General features: G+C 42.5%; 1 protein-coding gene across 1 annotated transcript in view; it reads left to right on the forward strand.

Moving 5' to 3' along the window:
* The window catches only part of GOT1L1 (glutamic-oxaloacetic transaminase 1 like 1), a 334,074-nt gene that overhangs the window by 101,021 nt on the left and 207,109 nt on the right, over window positions 1–25,944 (forward strand). The window contains exon 4 of the mRNA XM_044083046.1: window positions 11,415–11,527. Within this exon, the coding sequence (XP_043938981.1) occupies window positions 11,415–11,527 (113 nt within the window). The remainder of the gene's footprint in view (window positions 1–11,414; window positions 11,528–25,944) is intronic.

The following is a 25,944-nucleotide window of genomic DNA, read 5'->3' on the forward strand; positions in this document are numbered from 1 at the left end:
TACATACACTTATTACAGATGTCATTACCCTGCTATGTTATCAGACTGGGTGGTGTGAACTGGTTACCAGGGCTAAGCCATGCTTAGCAGGTATCAACATTGCTGCAATATAACAGCTAAGCTGATTTGCGCACTGGTAAGCAAAGCCTACACTGTGTAAGTGCCCGTATATTTACCTGTAGCTTAGAACCGCTTAGCTTCATGCAAATCCGTGCAAATGTACCTAAAGCTGCTCAAACTGCCTTAACCACTCTGTATCAGACAGCCCTTGTTCTGCCCAGCAACAAAATGAACAGCCCTTGTAGGTCTTGAAGCCAGGACCCTGTACACTATAGTTACAACACTTAACCACTACACTATGACCACTGTGAAGATGGCTGTTGTTTTCCAATATATCTGTCAATACACATATTGATTAGTATTGAACAATTGCCTGTACTTCCACAATTATGTAGTACTGTTGCATCACATATGTCGTTTTACCATAATGTGCACATAGCAGATACATACAGTGAGATACATCTGGGAGGGTATACACAACCGTGAGGTTTACACATCACAGGAATATGGATATATACATATAATAGTTTGACATATGTCTACATGTACATACACATGTATATTCATACATATGTCGGTATACACATCTGTATAGTGCAACATATAATGTGGCCATGTCTACATCTCTTTGTATGTATACACACACATATATATATATATATATATATATATATATATATATATATATGTATATATGAATATATAGATATATGTATATATAGCTATATATGTATGCACATCCTATGTGTACAGATATGCCTATTCATGTAGATATATATGTAGATATCTATAACTATATGTGCATACATATCTATTCTGATATACCTATTACTGTCAATATATACGTATATATCCATAAGTTTATGTGCATATGTGTATCTATCTGTATATGTGTAGACATATATTGCTGTTTATATGCATGTCGATATGTATATGTGTATATATCTATATAGATATATGGATAATTATATATACATATATGTTCACCATATGTCCTGAACATGAAGTGGAGCCCTACCTCAGCCCCAATAGTCCCAACCTCTTAGTGCAAGGGGATGTCAGGTATGTATTGCAGGTATATATGTAGACTATTGCTTCTGTGATAGGGGTTGTCTTTACAGACATGCTGTGTGTGGGAGGTCACGTCTGCTTTTAATGTGCGCCATTGGCTACTGACAGACATCCTAAGGACATCATAGTACAGTACCACTGCTAGCACAGTAATGATTCTGTGGACTACAGTGGAGATATGGCCAATAAATGTGGACAGTCTGACACACTCTGTTCAATCCAGTGGTATATACAGAATCCCTTAGTGCAAGACATGTGGACCAAGCCTGACAATGTGGATGTTAACAGCCATGTAGATGGGTATATCACATAAATACTGGTATAAAGTTGCCTCCATAGGTTATGCATTCACAAACCCCTGCCTGTCCTGACACATAATAACCACTGGTACAGAGGTGCCATGGCCACATACTACCCACTAGTTAGTGACATACATCTGTACAGCATCCCACTGTCTCGTCTGACATACATGACTGTTATGGTGGCCTGGCAGCAGTACATCTGGCAAGTATCTGGACATAATATCACACTGGGTAAGTACACTAGGCTGCTAGGCATGTAACAAAGCACTGTGCAGGCAACAGGCAAACTGCCACAACACTGGCCTACATTTCTTATGGGGGAATACACATGCACCTGCATATATAGAGGCTATACAGGCATGCCACAGCACAAAGTTACAGGCACCTGTGTGAAAGTGCATAACCACAACCAGTGTGAACACAGCCAAAGCCACATTTGGTAAGCTAGAGTAATATTACAGTATACATGGACTATCTGATCAACACCATCCTCATATGTGCCACTCGCACACTAACCCTACATATACTGGGCCACTACACAGTGTGGTCCAATGCCTGTCTGTGGTATGGGACATGTGTGTGCTTGGTCCTATAAACATGTGAGCTGATAGGGTAACATACAGTGGAGCAGCATGTTACATCAGAAAGAACATGACCAAGAACAATGACATCTACCATAGTCCGTACACAGGCCAAGGTACATATTCGCAATACACACACTGTCAACAATCACCATATGTACACAGACCTCAGTACTGTACACACAACCACAGAATGCCCAGGTTATGTCCTCAAATATAACCCCTACTATACATAACATTTGTAGCAGTCTGATATCTCACTGGCTTATCAGATATGATATCAATAAATTATGGTTTACAGAACATATGCATCTCTTACTGCATGACATATGTACAACAGTTGACAGAGTTGTGGATAGAGGCACAAACGCAAGGCCAATATTGACATGTTGCTGTGATAACCTCATGCATTTACTGTTGTAACAGAGTTTGTAGTGACATATGTCCTATGAGGGATATGAAGTCTGTAACTCTCAGGGCTGTCACCATGTACTGACTGCAATCCTCACACTATGCTTCTGCAGTTCACAGATAGGTGCTCTGTGAGTAACACAAGAAACAAAGGCACCACACACTGCCCAGTCTGCAAATGACCCTACAGATGGGGGTTTCCTCAGAAACATAGCACTGTCATGACAGGTATTAAAACATGTAGACCAGCCATATCCACACACACCCTGTTAAACCAACATTTCTCCAAATGCAGAATAGCAACACTTACAGTCTGTAGTCATGTCAGGCACATCCCCTTCCTGTGTGTTGGCCTGTTTCCACAGTGTAAGTTGTTAGAGGTGAATCCCCAAACCATCTGTGATGCTGTTTGCCAAACACCAGATCTAGGTCCTGCTCACAGTGAATGAAAAGGCCCAACACCAACATGATGTTCCTAGATATTGGAGTGTTCCCATGCAATTGGCTATGGGAATGTTACCATAGCTGTTTCACATGCAATCAGCTAGAGGAGGGCTGTGATTTGTGCAGAGGCTTTCAGCCGATCATGAGCATCCCTTACAAAACACATGTTGCTGCCTAAGAAAAGCAGGTGTAGTTCTCCACATCCACCAGAGTGGGAGTGAGAGAGGCAGACAGAGGCAAAGATAAATCAGGGAGGGGGTGGGAGAGTAAAACCTAAGCATGTTTGTGTCACACACTTACCAGTACAGATTATCAAACCCCTGACTATGTATTGCTGTCACATGTCTATGCAGTTATTGGGTGCGCCACATAGCTTACATGTTCAGGAGCTCTCCAAATGTATATGTGATGTTGAGTGACATCTGCAACAGTGATATGGTAGTGATATCTAGGTGCAGTACACATACGTGCCTGTCCGCATGGACAGGTGTCAGCGTCAACACAGCCATACTCTCTCAGGGACTCACACACATTGACACACTTGGCAGGGTCAGGAATATACCTCCTCACTAGTTAGTTTACCACAATTTAGTACTGTGCAGGTATCACATGCACCGCAGGGGTTATCCTGAGGTTATATGGGCAAAGGGCATGTGGAGGTGTCTGACATCAGACAGCATGCTTCAGTATGCCAGTGGGGATTGTAGTGAGTGTGAATGTAGTCAAAAGCATCATACACCACACACATAGGCACAGGGTGCCAGTACTGACATGCATGCATGCTTTGCTTCACGGGTGCATAGTGGTTGACTGTGCCAGAAGGCTATACAAGGCTAGGTGAAGGGTATACCTTGGCATCAGGCCACATGACAATGGTCTGCAGTGTGGCTCAGGGGTGAAGTGTCTGGATTGGCCCACACAGGTGGGTATTGTATTCACCATCCAGTCACCTAGGTAACAATTGTGTGTGTCCATTGCTGTTTGATGCTTGCCATGTATGTGTTCTTTATTCCATGACATTGACGCTGTCTGGGATGTGCACACATCCCACATGCATGCACAGTGACATGTGGAATGGTACATGGGGTGTCTGGCCCATGTTGTGTACACAAATTGTTATAATCAGATGTGCCTGACCTGGCCTCATGTGCTAGGAACAGGTAATGCACAGGTTGACCTTCCACCTACAATGATAGCATGATACAGGTATTCCCTGGGGTCAGTGGCATCTGTCCATACAGGGCATGTGTATAAGGCATGGTATGTCCTTTGTGGGTTACATTTGATGGCACCACAGGTATTGCAGGTGTCCAGTGAGGAGTATAGTGAAGGCACACTGTCTGCATGTACGTGCATATTTTACTGATGGACAGGGTGCCATGCTCTCTGTCATCAACTGCAATCACACCATGGTTACTATCTGTGGGCAATATGCAGGGTACTACCAACATAGTAGTTGTTGCCTAGGCAAGTGTGTTTGTATTTGAGACATGTGTTGAGAGTGTTCTCTGTGTAATACAAGGGTTGCTAACATTGTTCCCCAGGCCCTGATGTCACATGTAGGGATATAGATTGCCACCCCAGCTTCTTGGCTATTTCACATTTGTTATCATTGTAAGGTGGACATTGTGACATATAATAGGGCCACCATATAAGAAATTTGCGAAACCTGCTCCACAATGAGTCCAGTTGTTACACACTCACAGCCACCTCCACACAGGATATGAATGACACACACACACACACACACACACACACACACACACACACACACACACACACACACACACACACACACACACACCTGCCATGTCTGGGATTAGAACTCCTACCTAACTAGTTTATTACACTACAGCATTATGCAGTTATACGACACACCATGGAGATGACTGGAGTACTCCTTCCCCAAAGGTGTATTTCACAGTGAATGACATCAGCAGGCTTGCCAAAGTAGGGTATTTGAATTGCAGTGAGTATGACTAGCCTAAAAAGCAATGCTCCCTACACAGACATAGAAACACACACACAAACATCCACACTTGCCATGTGTGGGAATAGAATCCCTACCAATGTACTATATCACACTACGGCATTACGCTCGTCCTAGGACGAGCCATGAAGATTACTGGAGTACTCCTTCCCCAAAGGTGTATTTCACAGTGAATGACATCAGCAGGCTTGCCAAAGTAGGGCATTTGAATTGTAGTGAGTGTGACTAGCCTAAAAAGCATTGCTCCCTAAACAGACATAGAAACACACACACAAAGATAAAGATTCATACTTGCCATGTGTGAGAATAGAACCCCTACCAATGTACTATATCACACTACAGCATATTATAGGATGCGCCACGGAGATTACTGGAGTACTCCTTCCCCAAAGGTGTGTTTCACAGTGAATGACATCAGCAGGCTTGCCAAAGTAGGGTATTTGAAATGTAGTGAGTGTGACTAGCCTAAAAAGCATTGCTCCCTACACAGACACAGAAACACACACACAAGCATCCACACTTGCCATGTGTGGGAAAAGAACCCCTACCAAAGTACTATATCACACTACAGCATTACGCTGTTATAGGATGCGCCACGGCGATTACTGGGCTACAACTTTCCCAAAGGTGTATTTCACAGTGAATGACATCAGCAGCCTTGCCAAAGTACGGCATTTGATCTGTAGTGAGTGTGACTAACCTAAAATGCATTGCTCCCTACACAAAGAAACACACACACAAACATTCACACTTGCCATGTGTGGGAATAGAACCCCTACCAATGTACTATATCACACTACAGCATTACGCTGTTATAGGATGCGCCACAGAGATTACTGGAGTACTCCTTCCCCAAAGGTGTATTTCAAGTGAATGACATCAGCAGGCTTGCCAAAGTAGGGCATTTGAATTGTAGTGAGTGTGACTAGCCTACAATGCATTGCTCCCTACACAGACATAGAAACACACACACAAACATCCAGACTTGCCATGTGTGGGAATAGAACCCCTACCAATGTACTATATCACACTACAGCAGTACGCTGTTATAGGATGTGCCATGGAGATTACTGGAGTACTCCTTCCCCAAAGGTGTATTTCACAGTGAATGACATCAGCAGGCTTGCCAAAGTAGGGCATTTGAAATGTAGTGAGTGTGACTAGCCTAAAAAGCATTGCTCCCTACACAGACATAGAAACACACACACAAACATCCACACTTGCCATGTGTAGGACTAGAACCCTCAAAATATATCACACTACGGCATTATGCTGTTATAGGATGTGCCACAGAGATTACTGGGCTACACCTTTCCCAAAGGTGTATTTCGCAGTGAATGACATTAGCACCCTTGCCAAAGTAGGGCATTTGAATTGTAGTGAGTGTGACTAACCTAAAAAGCATTGCTCCCTACACAGACAGAGAGACTCACACAAACACAGTTACCATGTCTGGGATTAGAACTCCTACCTAACTAGTTTATCACACTACAGTATTATGCAGTTATAGGATGCTCCACAGAGATTACTGGGCTACACCTTTTCCAAAGGTGTATTTCACAGTGAATGACATCAGCAGGCTTGCCAAAGTAGGGCATTTGAATTGTAGTGAGTGTGACTAGCCTAAAAAGCATTGCTCCCTGCACAGAGACACACACACACACACACACACACACACACACACACACACACACACACACACACACACACACACACACACAGTTGACATGTCTGGGATTAGAACTCCTACCTAACTAGTTTATCACACTACAGCATTATGCAGTTTTAGGACACGCCACAGAGATTACTGGCTACTCCATTCCCAAAGGTTTATTTCAAAGTGGATGACATCAGCAAGCTTGTCATAGTAGGGCCATGGGGAGGGCAGTGTGTGTGCATGGGCCATAACCCATTCATCTAGAGGTTGACACACCACATTCAGGCACATGCAGGGTTATATTCTGCAGGTACATGTATATAGCTGCTAGATGACTACTGCCTTGTACAGTCATGTTGCACAGCTAGCACTTGCACCACATAGTCTGTAATGCTGATGGATACCAGTGGCTAATTTCTACAGTGAGTGACATTTGCACATCATGTGGTTGTAGCCATTTGGCTGTGTGCTGGGTGGGACAGGCCTCATGATGGATGGCTCTTTGTCACAGTCGCTCTCTTCCACACATCTCTGTATGTCTACTTTTGGCATATTATAGTGTGTTGTCCTTGGATATATGTCTATATTCCTATCTAATGTGTGTGCAAAGCATGACTGGTGCATACTGAGGAGTGTATGCACTAACATCTGCAACTGTCAGATATGTATGTTCTACTGTTGTTTGCAGACATGGGCTTAATTTGTTTAAGTGTGTGACATGCCCAGTATGCCCTTCTGTATTGCATGTGTGGATCCATTCCAGGTAGTTTGTACTCCAGTGCAGACCTTTGTGTTGTACACCTACAGGTAGCAAACTGTTTCGGCAGGGTATCCGTAGATCATTTGGCAATATGGAGTCAAACTGTGCAAGGGATATTGTGCACTGTAGGTGATTGTGTCTGTGCTGCTTCTGCTACATGGTACTGGTGTTAGCAGAGATATTCAGACATGTGTACTGTTATACACTGTGATGTTTAATGTCCTCAAGTACTGTCAGGTGGACATTCTTGCTCACAGTGATGTCCTGGAGAACAAGGGTGAATGCAGCTTTGTCCGGTATTGTGGGCAAACGCCTCCATATCCATGGAAAATTATGCCATTCGGGGGGGGGGGCTGCAGACACTTGCTGCTGGGTCTGTGTATCTGGTTCAGCACCTTGGTACAGTGGTGGCAGAGCATCCCATAATTGTACATTCATCGATGTGACAGTATGGCCTTATCTTGCTGAGGCAATACCTCACAGCTGTACAGATTCACACAGATTACCCAGAGGCAGGGACCTTAAGTCAGGACATTACCCCTATTGTGGTGTACGGGCAGGTTTGTAGCCACCCATTTATGTGTCGGACCTTGCACATTCCATGCTGTGCATGCTCCCGCCCCCCACTCTATTATTCTATCCTCTTCCATACATTATGCATACATTCTCTGATACTTTCCCTAAGGGTATCACCTTATCACAGTTGCGTTTTGATGTTGGTCCACAGTTCATGCAGTGGGACATGGTGGACATTACTGTGGTTTGTCTACATGGCCTTGCATATGGTTTATGTGGTGTGTGTTATGTTGTTATTTAGGTGTCCATGACATAACATGCACTGGCAGTACATGTGAGACACAGGCCTTTGGCAGAGGCCTGTAGGCCATTTGGTGGTGATGCAGGCCAGCTGTGGCAGGCCATTGTATTCTGTCAGTCCTACAGTCCCAGACCGCCATACAGTGTATTCCCCTGGGGTGACAGGGTAGGTGTGCTAGGTGTTCATGCTAATACTTTCTATCGGTATTGATCAAGTGGTGTGGATGCTGTCAGGGTGCTACCTACAGCTAGGGACATACCTGCATGGGACACCTGCACTGCGTGCTGCATTCTTTCGCTATTGCCATATAGAGGTGGGGGGGGCATATTGTACCCATTCCCAACAGCAGGGATACAACCAGAGAGGTACCTGTGGTTGGTGTTAGGGTGAGCTGGGTGCATGTGTGCTATGGACACTACTCGCATCTGACGCACAGATATGCATGGGGCATTCCAGTTATGCTGGCATGTGCAGGTACATCAGCTGTTTCCCAATACATCAGTCCTATCACCTTTGTGATCTGCAAGTGTTCGGGCAGATGACATTGGTATTCCCTACTACAGGCCCAGATAATGTGATGCATACCTGTTTTACAATTCCAAGGGTGTGTCCATTTCACAGTTACACATTATATATGTCTGGGGTACTTTCCCCTTTGTACTGCTTGTATATCTAGCCCAACAGCCATGCCATGTCAATCTTTCAGATGGTGACACATATCAACACCATACATTTACAATGGCGTACTGCTAGCATGTGTTATACTGGTGGGAATTGTTTTTGGCACTGCAGTTGTGAGGACTTGGCCCTGTCATAAGCAGTAGTGGGCAATGACCACCAGGTCATACCTCAACATGCGTACATAATGACCACTCTCACACAATATGAAACACACACCAACCTAACACATACCTGCATATTGTACAAATGCTACAATCTATCCTGCTACCTTGGCCACCTCTGGACATCTTTGCTCCACTGGTATTATACCTACACATACATGTCACTACATTTCTACATAGGATTGGGGGGCACATATGACTGTTGCTACATGTCTGCATAGGATTGGGGGGCACACCTGACTGTTACTACATTTCTACATAGGATTGGGGGCACACCTGACTGTTACTACTGTCTACATAGGATATGGTGGGGCACACCTGACTGTTTCTACATTGCTACACAGGACTGGGGGCACACCTGACCGGTACTACATGTCTACATAGGATTGGGGGGCACACCTGACTGTTACTACATTTCCACATTGGATTGGGGGGACACACCTGACTGTTACTACATGTCTACATAGGATATGGGGGGCATACCTGACTGTTTCTACATTGCTACACAGGATTGGGGGAGCACATCTGACTGTTTCATGTCTACATAGGATTGAACCTGACTGTTACTACATGTCTACAAAGACTATGGGGGGCACACTTGACTGTTACTACATTGCTACACAGGATTGGGGGGGCACACCTGACTGTTACTACATGTCTACATAGGATTGGGGGGGCACACCTGACTGTTACTACATGTCTACATAGGATATGGGAGACACACCTGTTTCTACATTGCTACACAGGATTGGGGGGAGGCACACCTGACACTTGTCCACATTTGCTATGACTGTACTGGTATGTCAGGTACTCCATTTCATTCTGTTTTCTAATCTGTCATGCTGACTAGGGGCATATCAGTGTACTACAGGTCTTAGGTTTGATTGACCTACATATCAGTGTCTGACTTCCTACCCTTCAGAACTAACATCCCACTGCCTCACCTGATGTAGTCTGTCTGTCTAGGCTTGCAACAAGCTATTCCTGCTCTTACACTGTTGGGTGCTGACTAGCATGCAGGGGTAATCTGGGATTCAGTATCATTCCCTTCATTTGCATAGGATTGCCTGCTGATGCATAGTTACAGGTCCCACACTGAGCTTCCCCCCTTAGCAACCACTATTCACTAGCCATGTTGTCTTCTGCCTGCCATTGAGTATAATGGCAAAATAGTGATTTTAGTTAGAATGCTTATTTTAGTTTTTTTCCCTTAGTTTTCGCCCGATCTCGTTTGTGCGCTGCTGCCCTATGCTTAAACAGCCGAGATCAGCTAAAAAAAAACTAAAAGTTGATTTTCTTATTTTTGCAATTGTGTTCCATGCCAAAGGCCTTATACTTGGCCATTGGCATGCTTTCTACATAGTATCCACCCTTTATTTAGAGCGGTCATGGCTCCGTTTTGTAGTTTGCAGAAATGTACTCTGTTACTGGCAGAGTACATTTCTGCAGATTACGCTAGTCCTGCATGGATGGCTTCCAGCTTCCTGGATCACAAATTCACCTCATTTGCATGGATTTCTCCTGCACATGGGGTAATTTGCATACAGGGGCTGAGTCCGTGCAGAACTAGTGCAGGAGTGCCCTACAGCTTATTCCTGGATCGCACGGCAGACATATTGCCTGCTGGAGCTCCTGCACTAGTCTTGCACACCATGCAGGGCTTATTGAATCCGGGGGTTAGTTTTATTTTGAAAGTTGGGTGGCCGCGGTTGTGCAGTGGTTAGCATTGCCGCCTCACAGCACAAGTTTCTCCGGTTCAATTCTCGGCTGGGGTGCCTTCTGTGCGGAGTCTGCATGTCCTCCCTGTGGTCGCGTGGGTTTCCTCCGGGTGCTCCGGTTTCCTCCCACATGCCAAAGACATGCTGTAGGTGGATTGCACACTCTAAATTGGCCCTAGGTGTGAGTGTGTGCATGTGTGTGCCTTCTGTGGAAGGTTCGGCACTGGGTTGGCAACTCGACACCGTAAAAGTAAAACTCTCCCTGCTTTAACTCCATTTCCTTATATCCTCCAACTGCAAAATCTCTTTCCTTTCTGTTAGTGCTTTGCCCATATTTAAATGCTTAACATCTTTACCATTGGTTATTACTACTGATTGCACTTTACTAAGTGTTCAATATCCTATGATTGCTGTTAAATATTCACTGTATGATTTTATTAATTTGACTTTAATTTATCCTGTACGTCAGTTCTATTTGTTACTGCACTTCATGTGGTAATATTATGTAGTTTATTAAATGAACTATGTATGTTTGAGGTTTTCTACCTTAGTCTCGATTGAAAATGGGATTCATGCCCAGTCAGACTTTCCTGGTAATCAAATGCCAAATAAAATAAAATAAATAAAAACAAGTGTATTCAACATTTTGGGATTAGAACCTGTTTTGAAATTACCTAACAATTCTGTAGTGAGAAGTCACTTAAGAGTAAGTCTTATCTGTTAGGAAAATGCATAAATATTTATTTTACCTTTTTTGACAGAAGGTTGTCAGGAAATATTCCGGAATGCTGGATTTGAAAATATCCATCCATATCACTACTGGGATAATGAAAAAGCAAGCCTGGCGACAGCTGAAATGCTGGAAGATCTGCAGGTACTTGGCTGTAGTGTGTTTTGAAACAGTTTTTTTTTTTGCTGTGAGGAATAATTTGTAACAGGATCTCAGTTTATGTTTTCTCTTTTTTTTTTTTTTAATTTCTCCAAATCTTTTGGGTTTCTAATACTATGATAGGAATGGACCCCATTCCTAAGTCAAAGTACGATTAAAGTTCATGAAATTAGTATTGTTTCAATCTTTGATGTCAGCCAAAAGTGTTCTTCGCAGCACCCGAATGTGCCCAGTAATGACTCCTTCTGCAGTTTGTATGGAGTTACATGTATTGGTAACATAACTAAATATGATTGTAGATTCTTTTTTTTATAAGACTCGTGGCTCCTACTACTATTGGAAATATATCGGTATCTTTCTTCCACATTGCTCTCATTTCTGCCTGCAAATCTTGATATTTTATGACTTTGTGTGTCTCTGCATGCAAGACACTATGGTCACTAGGTGTAGCAATTTAAATGATCAATGCTACTCTTGTTTTTGTTTCATGGACCACTATATCTGGTTTTCTCGCATCTATCTTTTGAACTGTTGGTAATGGGTGATCCCATGTGATGTAAACATCATTTTCTATGATGCTTTGTAGTCCTTGTTTCCAGTGTTTTTTGCCACTTCAGTATCATAATGTTTGCACAATCTGCAGTGCAACAGTATTGCCACATTATTGTGCCTTTCCATATACAATCCTTCTGCCATTAATATGTCACAACCAGCAACTGTTTCCAGTTCTGTTTTACAAAACCTACATTTGTCTGGTTCTCCCATATGTTCAATGGACTTTGTAAACAAATGTGTATGTAGCCCACTATCTTGGGCCGCCAATATTAACCTTTCATCTTTTAGTTTGAATTTGCCTCTCCTTAACCATTCCTGCATTCCATCCTGATCAACATGAGGTTCTTCCAGAAGTTTTCTATACTTGCAATTATATTTATGGGCTCTCCACATTTCCTTCACCTTATATTCTTTCTTTTGTTTTTTTTGGCGCATTCAGTTGCTGCCTGATTTTTATCTATTTCTGGTTTGATTTCCATTCCTGTTTAATGCTGATATGCTTTCTGCTAGACTAAGCATGAAAGTCATCTTAGATTTATTCTCCTCATGTTTCAAAACTTTCACTATGTTTGAGTCTTGTGAGGTTAGCAGATATGTGTGCAGTCTCACAATTGCTGATCTGTACATGTAATCAATTTCCAGGAGGCCCATACCTCCTTCGGAACGGGATATATATATATATATATATATATATATATATAGTAATCTTGGTATGCACTGATTTTTATAAATCATTTGGTGAGGATGAATCATCCTTCTTGTTTTCCTGTCTAATCTATCCAACACCTTTTGAGGCCAGTCAATTACTCCAAAACTGTAAGTTAGGACAGGAAGAGCAAATTGGTTTATAGCTTGAATTTTGTTCCTAGATGCCAATGCTGTTTTCAGGATTAATTTAAGTCTTCTAAAATATTTCTTACTAAGTTTTATTTGCATTGGTTCATGTTTTATTGTTGATCCTTCAGCAATTCCCAAATATATTTATACACTCCCTCTTGCTCAAGTTCTTTTATATCACATTCTTGTTCCAAACTGTTTTCTTGATGTTGCAGTTTTCCTGCTTTAAAGATTGGTTTTGCACATTTATCAAGAGCAAATGACCATCTTATAGCATCTGAAAAAGTTTTGACTACTTGTAGTTGTGCTTTCAGTTCCTCATCTGATGAGTGATACAGTTTTTAATCATCGATAAAGAGAAGATGAGAGGTCTTTACACTTGGTTGTTTTCTATAAGCCAAATTATAGCCATGGCCTAAGCTGTTAAGCAGACAGTTTAAAGGGTTAAGGGCAAGATAGAATAGCAGCGGTGAGAGAGAATCACCCTGAAATATCCCCCTTTGAATTTTTATCCCTGAAATAATAATTTGTCCTTTATAATGGCTTAATTGCAATGTGGTCTGTCACTATTTCAAGGTCACTGTAATGTAATTAATCAGTGAAGGGTGTATCTTATATGTTTTTAAGCAGTCTTTTATCCATAAATGTAGGATACTATCAAATGCTCTTTTGTAATCAATTCATGCCATACCTAGATTCTTCCACTTTTTACAGTTCTCCATTATGACTTTATTTAGCAAGAGATGATCCTTTGTTCCATATGATTTTCTTTTATTACCCTTTTGTTCTATTGCCATGATTGAATTTTCTTTTAAATGACTATAAACTCTGTTAACATCAATTCTGGTGTAGAGTTTATATATCGTTGCAAGGCAAGTTATTGGTATATAATTTAGGATAACTTGCAAGTTCACTCTTAAGTAGGAGCGTTGTTTTTCCTGTTGTTAACCATGTTGGTGTCTGTTTGGGGTGCTCATATAAATAGTTCTTACTCATGGCTAAATCTTCATACAAAGATGTTAATACTTTTAGCCAGAAGTTAGCTACTACATCTGGGCCTGGGGTTTTCCAATTGGAGGCATTTCTTAACTTTATCTCAGTCTCTCTGGGCATTACTTCATCCCATTTAATATCCTATACCTTTGAACTTCCTATTCTTTCTTTTACTCCTTCTGTCCATTTAGCATCTTTATGTTCCACAGGATCTTCATAGATATTGCTCCAAAATGGATCTATTTCTTCTTTTCTGGTGGACATTCAATTCTTTTTACCTTGTTTCCCAATTCTCTATAGAACTTTTTAGGGTCATCAATACTTTGCTTATTTTGTACTTTTCCTTTATATTTATTTGTGTACCTTTTAAGTTCTTCTGTCCGTGCTGAGATTTTTAGTTTATTATTTGCAATAGTGCAAGATAGATCCTGATCCATTATAATACTGCACATTGCTTTCATCATGTCTATCTTTCTGAATATTTTTGTTGATCTGTTCACTCTTCTAACAGTGACACTTGCTTTATAGTGTTCTCTATTCAATATTTCCATGATGGTATTCAATTTCTCCCCTTCCTTTCCCTCACTACTCTGTGTTCTTATGGTAGAACTTTATCTGTTATTAATTTAGCTGCACAGTAATATATCCTGTTTACTTCTGTTATATCACATGGATCTCTGTGGACAGTCCTAATTACTGTATTCATTTGCTTGATCAAACGTCTGACTTCTGGGGTTTTATTGACCTTCTGCAGTCTATTTCTTTCATTCATTGATCTTAATATTTCTGTGTCTATTAAATCAAACAACTCTTCTCTTAGCTCATTTTCTTCTAAATTAAGGGCACATTTTTTGTTCTCTATTTCCTGCAGGCATTCTATAGAAAGTTCTGTAGCATCTTCTTGTGGCACATTCTCTTCAGTTTCATCCTCTTCTCGTTCATATGGGACCTCACTGGCCGATCACTCCTCAACATTGACTGTGTCAGAGTTGCCACAGTTTCCTGTTCCATCTCTTGTTTTCCAGCTTCAAGTGAACATTTATACTGGTTTCCTGCGGAAGGTTCCAAAATATCTTCATATGGCAACTGCCCAGTTGCTTCCCGTTCCACTGGATTCTCTTTAATTTGGATGCATATTGCTCTATCCTGCTGTGGTGCTTTCTGAGTTAGATTTTCTACACCGAATCCTTCTTCACTTCACAGGTACTCCATAACCTCAGTTTCTGTTTCTTTAACTTCTCCATTACTAATCTTCTTTTCTCCTTTTCTTCTTTGTCTTCTTATTTTTTGCATTGCAAATCTTTCCATGTCTGGATTCCTTTGCCTGTATTTCTCTTCAAATATCCTTGGTGCTACTCTTTTTGTATCAATACATTTTGCTTTCTCCTTTGCATAAATATTACAGCACATTAAATCTCTTTTTCTTTCCCATGTCCATATTTTTTCTTCAGATGTCTCCTGATCTTCCTGTTTCTCCTTACTTTGGGGACTCATTCCATCATGCTAAGATGTAACCTGCATTACACCTTCTACACAAAATCCTTCACTTCACAGGCATTCCATAACTTCAGCTTCTAGTTTTTTAACTTATACTTTACTAATTTTCTTTTCTACATTTCCTCTTTGTGATATTTTTTTTATTGAAATTTTCCATATCTGGATGCGTTTGCCTGTATTTCTCTTCAAATATCTTTGGGTCTGCATTTTTTGTACTGATTAATTTGGCTTTCAACTTTGCATAAATATTACACCACATTAAATCTCTTTTTCTTTCCCATGTCTATTTTATACTTTTCAGAAACCTCTAGGTTTCATTGTTTATATTTTCACACTTCCTTAGATGCTTGTTTTTCCAAATAGCTCGAAGTTTCTTGATCTATATACTGTTTTTCACAAATCTGTTGTATTAATGTACACAGATTTTTATTTGAGGCTTCTGAAAGTCTTTTATTCTGGAAGTATTTTTCTTCCTTCTAATTTCTCTCAGTGTTTTTGTATATCTCGTGTCTGGAAATTCTGGGCTTTTTGCACAATAGTAACAATACATCATTTTTTTCTTATGCTCAGTAGTCCACTTTGTCGTCTTTATGGTTCTTCTTTGGCCTATCAGTTTTTGTGCTTTTTGTGATTTGCTACTTCCTTTTACAACAGAGGAGCCATCCTCCCCCTGGACCTGCTCTAGCCCCATTGTAGGAATCTTTCTGTATTTTGAGGATTCTACAGTGTCATTTTTTCCAGCCCTGGCACCAGTTTGCCTTCCAGGATTGGACACTTTTTATCCTGGGTCTTGTGCACCCAGCTTTTTTTTTTTTGTTTTTGACCATCCATGATATATGCTATATAAAATACAGTCTATATATCAGTGTCGCCTTGATCAGATTTTTTGAAAAACGGTGTCCACCTCATGAAGGTACTCGCCAAGACTTGAGGATGAATTCAGTTTTAGCAATAATACTCCTCTTTACTTGCTGACTTCTCTCTCCATATGGACCCTCCCTGGTTCTGTGTGGAGTGGTACATAATACTCCCCTTTACTTTCTGACTTCTCTCTCCATCTTGACCCTCCCTGTTTCTGTGTGGAGTGGTACATAATACTCCCCTTTACTTTCTGACTTCTCTCTCCATATGGACCCTCCCTGGTTCTGTGTGGAGTGGTACATAATACTCCCCTTTACTTTCTGACTTCTCTCTCCATCTTGACCCTCCCTGTTTCTGTGTGGAGTGGTACATGAGTGGGAAGGGGACTGATTATAGCTTGTTCCTACCCATTTTAAATTATTCATCAGAACAAGGCCATGTGTATACAAAATGTTGAATCAAGATTAGCTGTCAGTTTAGCTTCTTTTTCTTCTGTGTCACTTTCTACAAAATTCTAAAAATACTGTTTTTATTTTTCATGTTCACTTTACTTGAAAATGAAATTTTAATCAAAACATTCAACAATGATATACACTTAGGAATGAAATAAGCCCAGGTATAAGAACTTTTATCCAGTCTAAGAGTCTGAGAAGACCCTCTTCAACCACAGTTCAGGTAACATTACTGATGTATACATGTACTAAGAGAGGTTCACACTGCATCCTGAGATAATTGGAACCAGTGTAGCTGGAACACAATCCATGACATAGTTACATAAGATAAAAATTAAGTTTCTGCCTGACAACTTCATGGACTGATGATCAGTCTTTAGCACTGGCTACTGTGTGTATCATAACTGCATATTTTCTGTGTATCTGTGCATTTATTTCCAGGTAGTCCAGTATCCTCACACCTCCCCAAAGCACTCTGGTTGGCTGGCTACTACAACCTGACAACAAATGCTTTGGACTGAATCTTGTCTTTGTGACTGGCTGTGGCTGAAAAGGGTCCATGAAGGATCATTTCACTTATCTTATTAACAAACAAAATACACCTCGATGAGTTACCAAATATTCAGTAGCCCCATAAAGCTGTGGCTGACCAGCTGCTAGCTACAATGCTTATGCATACATGAGCAGCCATATAACTCATAGGCTGTTTTCAGATGACAGCTTTGCAAAACTAATCTATGGTCATGATACTACAACAAAAACATTGGATAACACTTTGATTACCTGTATTATTGTGCCTAACGTAAATAAAGATGCTCATTGTTTGTAAGGAATTAACAGATATAGTAAAACAATGCCAAGCTTTCAATTCAGTCATTTGTCAAGGTATATGCTAGCATAAATGTTTACATAATATACAAGAAGCAAATCAACTTGTTGGTGAAGAGGAAGTCACATCTATGAACTGACATCCCATGTTTAACCAGTGGACCACGTGCTGAAGAAACTGTTAAGGCTGGAGGGGGCTGGCACAAGTCACTTGTCATTTCAATGGGAAGGTGTCTGGGTTCTTATGATGCTTGGTGATCCCACCAGTGAATGCTAATTACACTGCAGCAGGCATGCATGGATAAGTGATTAAGAGGTCAGCAGATGTCCACACAGACATGTGGAAGCATGCACTTTTCCTGCACTACATACCTATCTATGACAGTTTCTTTGGTGGGAGAAGGGAAAAACTGAAATAAGCACCTGCAGTAAAATGGCCTTCAGGACCACCACCGTCCACTGATCATATCACAACCTCACCTGCAGTGCAACAGGCTTCAGGACCACCACTGTCCACTGATCATATCATAACCTCACCTTCAGTGCAACAGCCTTCAGGAACACCACAGTCCACTGATCATAGGTTCATAGTTCATAGGTTCATAGGTTTATACTAGGCTATCTGCCCTAAGGCATTTATAAGCCTAGCCCAAATTATTGTGGCTTACGCCACCCCTTATATGAAAAAATACTGTGCCCATTAGTTTGTTGTGCCTCTGTCCAGCAGTGACCCAGAGATGATTCCCGGGGTAAACCTACGATCTCCCATCCATAGGTCTAGATTTCTCTTGAACAGAGTCAGCGAGGTGCTCTGCCTCACATGGACCGGGATTTTATTCCACAGCATAGGGAGTCTCTGAGTGATAAATCTATCCCTCCAGCACGTCCTATTTATATCCGTGCTAAGGTTTAAGTCGCTTGCTCTAGTGGTTTTGGTGGATTTGGATTTTTTGAGGTGGAGCATGTCCATTAATTCCGGGTTGGACATGGCCTTGTATGTCAGGCACATGTCACCTCTGAGCAGACGGTATGCGACTGAATAGAGCTGGAGTTTCTTCAATCTGGCAGCATATGACAGATTTTGGAGTCCCTTTATCCTTTTGGTGAGGAACTTTTGGGGTCTCTCCAATTGCTGCAGATGTCGGGTGAGATACATCCCGAATGGGGCATTGTACTCGATCATTGGTCTGATAAGTGAAGAGTACAGGGGAACAATGACCTCACTAGATCTGGATGTGAATCCCTTCATAACCTCACCTTCAGTGCAACAGCCTTCAGGAACACCACAGTCCACTGATCATATCACAACCTAAGATGGACTTGAGCATGGAATGAGGGATTGCCTGAATGCAGAAAAGAGCAATTATGGGGGAGGATTTGCACTCTTAGAGATAGCAGGTGCTGCGGGACAAAAGCATTAAAAAAGAATCATATGATCTTACTCTGCTCATCACTTTTGATATAGAAACATACCTCAGAACCTGTTATTTAGTGTAAATAAAAAAATTAAGTAGCAGATATAAACTGACATATTAATGTGTAGGTAGAATACCTAACTATGCTGGTCATGAGCTAGGATCAGACACTGAACAACTGAGTTTCCTTCATGTACTTGTTCATTTCACATGAGCTTGACTATAACTCCTTAATACATTTTATTTGCTTTTATTTGTTCACTATCTGCTGTAAGAATGTATGAGAGCTTGAATTCAACTGTTTAATTCTGACTCAAAGATCACAGTGTCTCAAGGAAAGAAAGAAAGAAAAACATGTATTTTTAATGTTTTAGCTATCTGGAATCATAAGATGATAGGAGCTACAAGGCAGGTAAGTCTAAATATAGTCTGGGCCTTGACAATACCATTCTCAAGATATACTCCCAGTACTTCCAGACAAGAAAAATATGTCAGACCAGAATGAACTTGTGGGTACCCATCCAATCATAAATAGTCATGAAAGAGGCAAGGGTGATACTCCATTTAGCATGCAAGTGCAACTTGTGCCATATATGAGGCAACCATTGAGAAATCAATCTGTCCCTCCAAACTGTTTTATTTATATGCTGGTGAATGTTTGGATCTTTGATTTGGGTGCTTTTGTAGCTTTTCATTCTGTGAAAACATAAGAGATCCATCAGGATGGGGTCTTTGGTGGCATGGAATGCCTAAAATAAATCTCCATGCAGCAGTATGTAAGAGACAGAGTATAGCAATAGGGCTTTTAATCTGTCTTGGTAGCTAAGTGTTTTTAGTCCAATAATCTCTTTCTTCTGGAACCTTTGTGGCATTTCTTAGAGTTAAAGTGACCTTGGAAAAAGAATAATAAGGCAATGACCTGATTCTACAACCCCATGTTGATGGTTATCTTTTAGTTTATTGCTTTGCAGAAAGCTGTTTATCTGATGATGTTAATCTTCATTCATTCCTTACTGATGGGTTATCAGTTCCATCCTCGGAACTGAGCCAGCCATATATCAAGCTCCAAAACTCTCGAGCCAAGGTCCTACCCAGAATGCTCTGCTCCCAGTTACCTCAGATCTCGTTTGCTGCGTTGCTGTACATCCGTGTCACTCTCTTCAGCTAAGAGTATAATTTTTTGAAAGTTTTCTATACTGTTTCTACTTTAAAGTTTTTCAAACAGTTTCTTGTATTATTCTCTACCATAACATATCTTTAAGACTCTCTCCCTTTAGTCTATTTCCCTTTATTACCCTTTTTTCTTACCTTTGAGGTAATTTTTAATTACTATCGCTGGTAATCCTTTTTTCTTTCTTCTTACCCTTTTGGGTAGCCTTTCCTCTTCTTCTTGATACTGTTGTTCTTCTCCACATCATTATGTCGGATAAAGAAAGCAGTGTTGGTTTTAAACAGTGTATAGATTGCGGCCGTAAGTTACCACTTACCGATGGCCATGACTTATGTGAATATTGTTTGAATGTTGTCCATCTTACTGTAGATCCCCTGTGTGGGATTTGTTGAAATGTTTCGACCAGGACTCTTAAGGAGAGAAAGAACAAGTTAATCCTGAAAGGTCTTCTCAAATCTCCTTTCTGTGAGGCTATCTCTGGGTTGGAGGGCTCACCCCTCTCCTGTTAAACCCCGTAAGAGGTGTTCTTCTTCTTCCGCATCAAGGTAGCTCACTTCATCTCCCTCTGGAGATCATAGGGAGTTGACTCATAAGAAGGTGAAAATGACTACTACTTCGGCGCTGCCATCTGTGACCCTTTAGGCTCCAGGCTTGGCACTGCCGCAGCTGATTCTTGCTCCAGCCTTGTCCTCCTTATTGACACCGGCACTGGAGTTCCCGGTGCAGACAATTATGGCTCTGACAGTTTTGTCACAGCCCTTACTGGCACCATCCATGCAGGTACAATCCCCTTCGGCCCAGAGTATGACGGTACTGTCCTCCATGATGCAGACACTTTCAGCACTGACATGTTCTTCAGTGCAGTCCTTTTCAGCACCATCATTGTTACCGGTGCAGACACTTTCCTCGATGGCACCGTATCCATCGGTGCAGACACTTGATTTTATGGTGCAGACACCTTCGACTTCTATGGTGCTGACGTCATCGGCGTAGACTACTTCGACACCATTCTCTTTGGTGCAGACATCCTCAGTTCTGGGCTTTGCACCTCTTGAATTAGCAAGGACCCAGTACTCTCCTTCCTTGGAACCATTCATTGGTAGCCAATATAGTCCTTTTCTAGAAAGGCCAGAATTGCCCTCAGGTTTCTCTATGAGGTCGACCAGGAGCCTCTCTGAGCAAGATGTGTTGCAGCTTGTTGACCAGTTGCTGGTGGCTAGAGGTCTCTCTCAACTGTCAAAATCCATGTTCCCTCTTTCAGGTGAATGTATATCTCCTCAAACTCCAACATACACTCCTCCTTCAACTTTCACCCAAGTATTGAAGCCCATTATTCCAACAGCAGCTTCCCTCCCTTCGACCCCAACAGTGGATCTCACTTTGGAACTGGAGTTGTCCTTGTGGCCCTCTGTGCACTGGGCATCGGGCTCTTCTCATGCCAGTGGCTGTGCTGTGGGGGAGGGCATTCTTGGTTCCATGCTGATTTTTTTCTATGGCACCCTCCAGGAATCTTCCCCCTCTCACGCTTCACAGTCCTCTTGAGACTCCTGGTCTGAGGGTCGGCTCATCTGGGTGGGGTGTGACCCCGGTTCTGAGGCTGTCATGCTCAGTTCCAGGCTCTCATCCCTCCTTGGGTGGGCCGGCCTTCCAGGCCATGGAGAGTGCGCTTGCCTCCCCTGGCAAACCCCACATGTCAGAGTCCTCTCTTCCCTCTTTGTCGCAACTCTCACAAGCCACAACTGCTGGACACTGGGCACAAGGGCCTCAGGTTTCTCCTCCTCAGAAGACCCCCTCTTTGCAGTCTTTCCCAGAACCTCCCAATGAGGAAGTACCCCGCAGAGCTTTGTGCAAGAGGAAGCACATGGACTCCACTGAGGAGTCTTTGACCGAAGATACGGACTTTCATGATGGGGAAGGATCCCCCACTGTCACCCTCTGATGAGGTGTCCTTTGGTGACATCCTCAAGATCCTTAGACAAAGAGGTGACTGGAAGTCCTCTAATCTTTCCTCAAAGGAATCTGTATTCCTGCAGGCCTTTCATGCCCAGCCCCCTACCTCCTGGGTTACCCTGCCGGCTGATGAACTTGTCCAGCTCATCGTCCAGCACACATGGAAGGCTTCTGACACCCTGGAAGTGATACTATGTAGGCCGGATAAAATCTTATCACCCAGCTGAGCATCCCAATTGGTCACGAGGACTTCCAGTAGATGCCATGGTGGCGGCTGCAACTAAGAAAGACTTGGCAGAGGAAAGCCAAACTGGCCATCCACCCAACAAGGTGTCTTGGGTAATAGACAGACTAGGGAAGCATGTGTTTGCTTCATCGACCTTCGCTGTAAGGTCTTTGAACTATTTGGCACACTTTACGAGGCTCCAGAAGGATCTTATCAACCAACTCTCTGAAATCTTGGCAGGAGCTGTTTCTGATGAGGTCCATGACAATGTAGCTTCTCAGATAGCCACCCTAGAGTCCATTTCCAATTCTTCCATGCATCTTATTTCTCACACTATGGAAGGAGCAGCTAGAGTGGCAGGTGCAGGTAGTCACCAGATGACATGCCTGGATGTGCCTTTGTGACTTTGCAGACTCCTTTAAGGCTTCCTTCATGAATGACCCCATTGAAGTTGCTTCTTTGTTTGGCCCTAAAGTTAAAGATACACTGGCAAGGTGCGAACAAGATGGCAAGACCCTATCTGCCATTGGTGTCAGACACTCCACTCAATGATTCTACTCCAGAAATCAGAGGAGCAGGAAGATGTGGCACAGGAAATCACAGGGCTCTTTCTGTGACACACATGCTGAGTTCTCCCCTAGAGGCAGAGGGGGAAACTCCAATGGAAGATGCTCCTTTCGGGGCAGAAGAGGTTCAAGAAACCTGAGTTTCAGAGATTCTTTCTGTGGCCAACCCTATCAGCGCTCCTGAAGCATTGCCTGACGCTCACATCTGGAAGCGGTTGGGGGTCATTTTTGCTTGTACCCCACTGCCTGGCGAAATATAACCACTGACTCTTGGGTACAACGGATAATATCCAAAGGCTATTGCATCCCTTCCATCTTTGTCCAACCTCATCCAGAGTATTACCTGACGTTCCACCCAATCAAAAGAAAGCAGCAGCACATGAAATCCAAAAGCTGCTACAAAAAAGAGTCATCCAAACGGTCCCCTCAGACCAGATAGGATCCGTTTTTTACTCAAGTTTCTTTAGTGCCAAAAAAGACAGGGGACTGGAGACCAATTCTGGATCTCAGCACACTGAACACATTTGTAAAAAATGAGAAATTCTGGATGGTCATGGTTCAGACTATCCTTCCTCTTCTGGAAGAAGATGATTGGATGTGCTCTGTAGCTCTTCAAGATGTGTATTACCACATAAAAATGGGCAAATGCTCAAGAAGATACCTCTGCTTCCGTATAGGAACCAGTCACTACCAATTTCAAGCACTGTCCTTCTGTCTCTCTACAGCCCCCAGAGTGTTCACTAAATGCATAGCAGTGGTTATCGCTCACTTGCGACTTCAAGGATTCCAGACGTTTCCATATCTAGACGACTGGCTTCTCACCACCTCCACCAAGCATCTACTGGAAGAAGCCTTGCACTACACTATCCTCACAGCACAATGACTGGGAATTACTATAAACTGGGAGAAGTCCAACAAGACCCCAGCCCAGTCTTTGGAATTCATTGGGGTATTGTTGGACACAAGAAATTGCACAGCATCTCTTCCGGACCACAGGCTTCAAAGAATAAGGCAACATGTTCAACCACTGCTCTGTCACCACAAATCTCCTTCTCGATCTATACTCCAACTCTTGGGGTCAATGGCAGTCTCAATCACCATTGTTCCTCTAGCCACATGAGGCTCCTTCAGTGGTTACTTCTCACTCAGTGGTACCCTCTACAACATCCTTTGTCTTTTCAGATAAATGTAACTCAGAGATTTAAGCAAGATTTACTCTGGTGGACATCTTGAAATCCCCAACAATGGTCTCGCCCCTTCAGCACCCATCACCCAAAAGCCACGGTGACCATGGACACCTCCTTGATGGGGTGGGGAGGCTATGTCAGGGAAACTTGCTCCAAGGCACCTGGTCGGAGACAGAGGCCCTTTTGCATATCAATGTCCTGGAACTGAGGGCGGTGCTACTAGCATTGCAAGCATTTAATTCCATCCTTCTGTCAGGGACTATTGCAATCCAATCAGACAACAGTGGTCTGGTACATCAACAAGCAAGGGGGCACCAGATCTTACCAGTTATGCTGCGAGGCCTTTAGAATATGGCAATGGGCGATAGCTTCCAACTGCTTTCTGATTGCAATGCACATTCCTGGGAGCTCCAACGTGATAGTGGACAAATTGAGCAGGTGCATTCTACAACCTCAGGAGTGGTTCCTCAATCCTGTGATAGCTGCAGAAATCTTCAACCACTGGGGCCAGCCTTGCTGCGATCTATTCGCCTCCACAACCAACTTCAAGTGCAGTAGCTATTTTGCCCTGATCCCCTTCGGGGACAGTCACTGAGAGATGCGCTAGTCCACACTTGGCCCTTGGGTCTACTTTATGCTTATCCTCCTGTCCCCCTCATCTCCCATATTCTGAAGAAAGCTCGGCAGTTGAAAAGCAAAGTGATCCTCATTGCTCCATCTTGGCCTCGACAAGTCTGGTTCCCCTTCCTTTGGCCTCACCTGCAATATCAACTGTGGATCCTCAATCCATCCCCAGTGTTGATCTCCCATCTGCAAGGTCTGACTCACCCCAATTTAACAACCCTGAAGCTTACAGCTTGGTTTCCCCACTTCCAATGATTGCCAGGCAGGAAAACCTTTCATCCTCAGTGCGCAATATTCTTATTGCATCTCATAAATCGTCCACCAGACTAATCTATCTTAATAAATGGAAAAGGTTTTCTCTATGGGCAGCAAATAAACAGACCCCTTGTCAGCCCCAGTTTCAATTGTTTTGGATTACTTATCACACCTTTTCCACTCTGGGATGTCTGCCTCTACTATTCGTGTGCATTTAGCTGCCATTTTGAATTTCCTCATTGGTTTTCAGGATTCTTTGCTCATGCCACATAGACTCTGTAAAACTTTCTTGAAGGGGGTTCTTCACCTAAGACCTCCCTTTAGAGAACCAGTACAACCTTGGGATTTGGCCTTGGTCCTGCAAGCCCTAATATCTCCCCTCTTTGAATCTGCGTCTTCATGTGATTTAAAATATCTCTCGTGGAAATCTTTGTTTCTAATTGCAATCACATCGGCCAGACACTTGTCAGAACTTCAAGCCTTATGCATCAAACCTCCCTATCTTATCTTCCATAAGGATAGGGCATCACTGAAAATGAATTCTTCCTTTTTACCAAAAGTGGTGTCAGAGCGGTCTGTCAACCAGTCTATTGACCTTCCAGTATTTTTTCCTAACCACTCTAACAGGGGAGAGTATTGCCTGCACTCCTTGGATGTTCATAGGCAAATACAATTTTATCTGGACAGAACAAACTCTACCCATAAATCAGAACAACTATTTATGGCTTTTTCTGGACTGAGACTAGGTCATCCTGTCTGAAAAGTTACATTGGCTTCGTGGTTGAGTAATTGTATTACCTTTATCTACAACAAGAACAATGTCATCTTGCCTCACAGAGTGAAAGCACATTCTACAAGGTCTGTAGCAACTTCAGCAGCTTTCCATGCTAGGGCTTCCCTCAATGATATTTGCACAGCTGCGACTTGGGCTAGACTTCATACTTTTATTCTTCATTACAAATTGGATTTGGCCTCCAGAGGTAGA

Source organism: Protopterus annectens, chromosome 9.part0, assembly GCF_019279795.1.
Source record: "Protopterus annectens isolate FY-2018-M chromosome 9.part0, PAN1.0, whole genome shotgun sequence".
Lineage (NCBI taxonomy): Eukaryota > Metazoa > Chordata > Ceratodontiformes > Protopteridae > Protopterus > Protopterus annectens.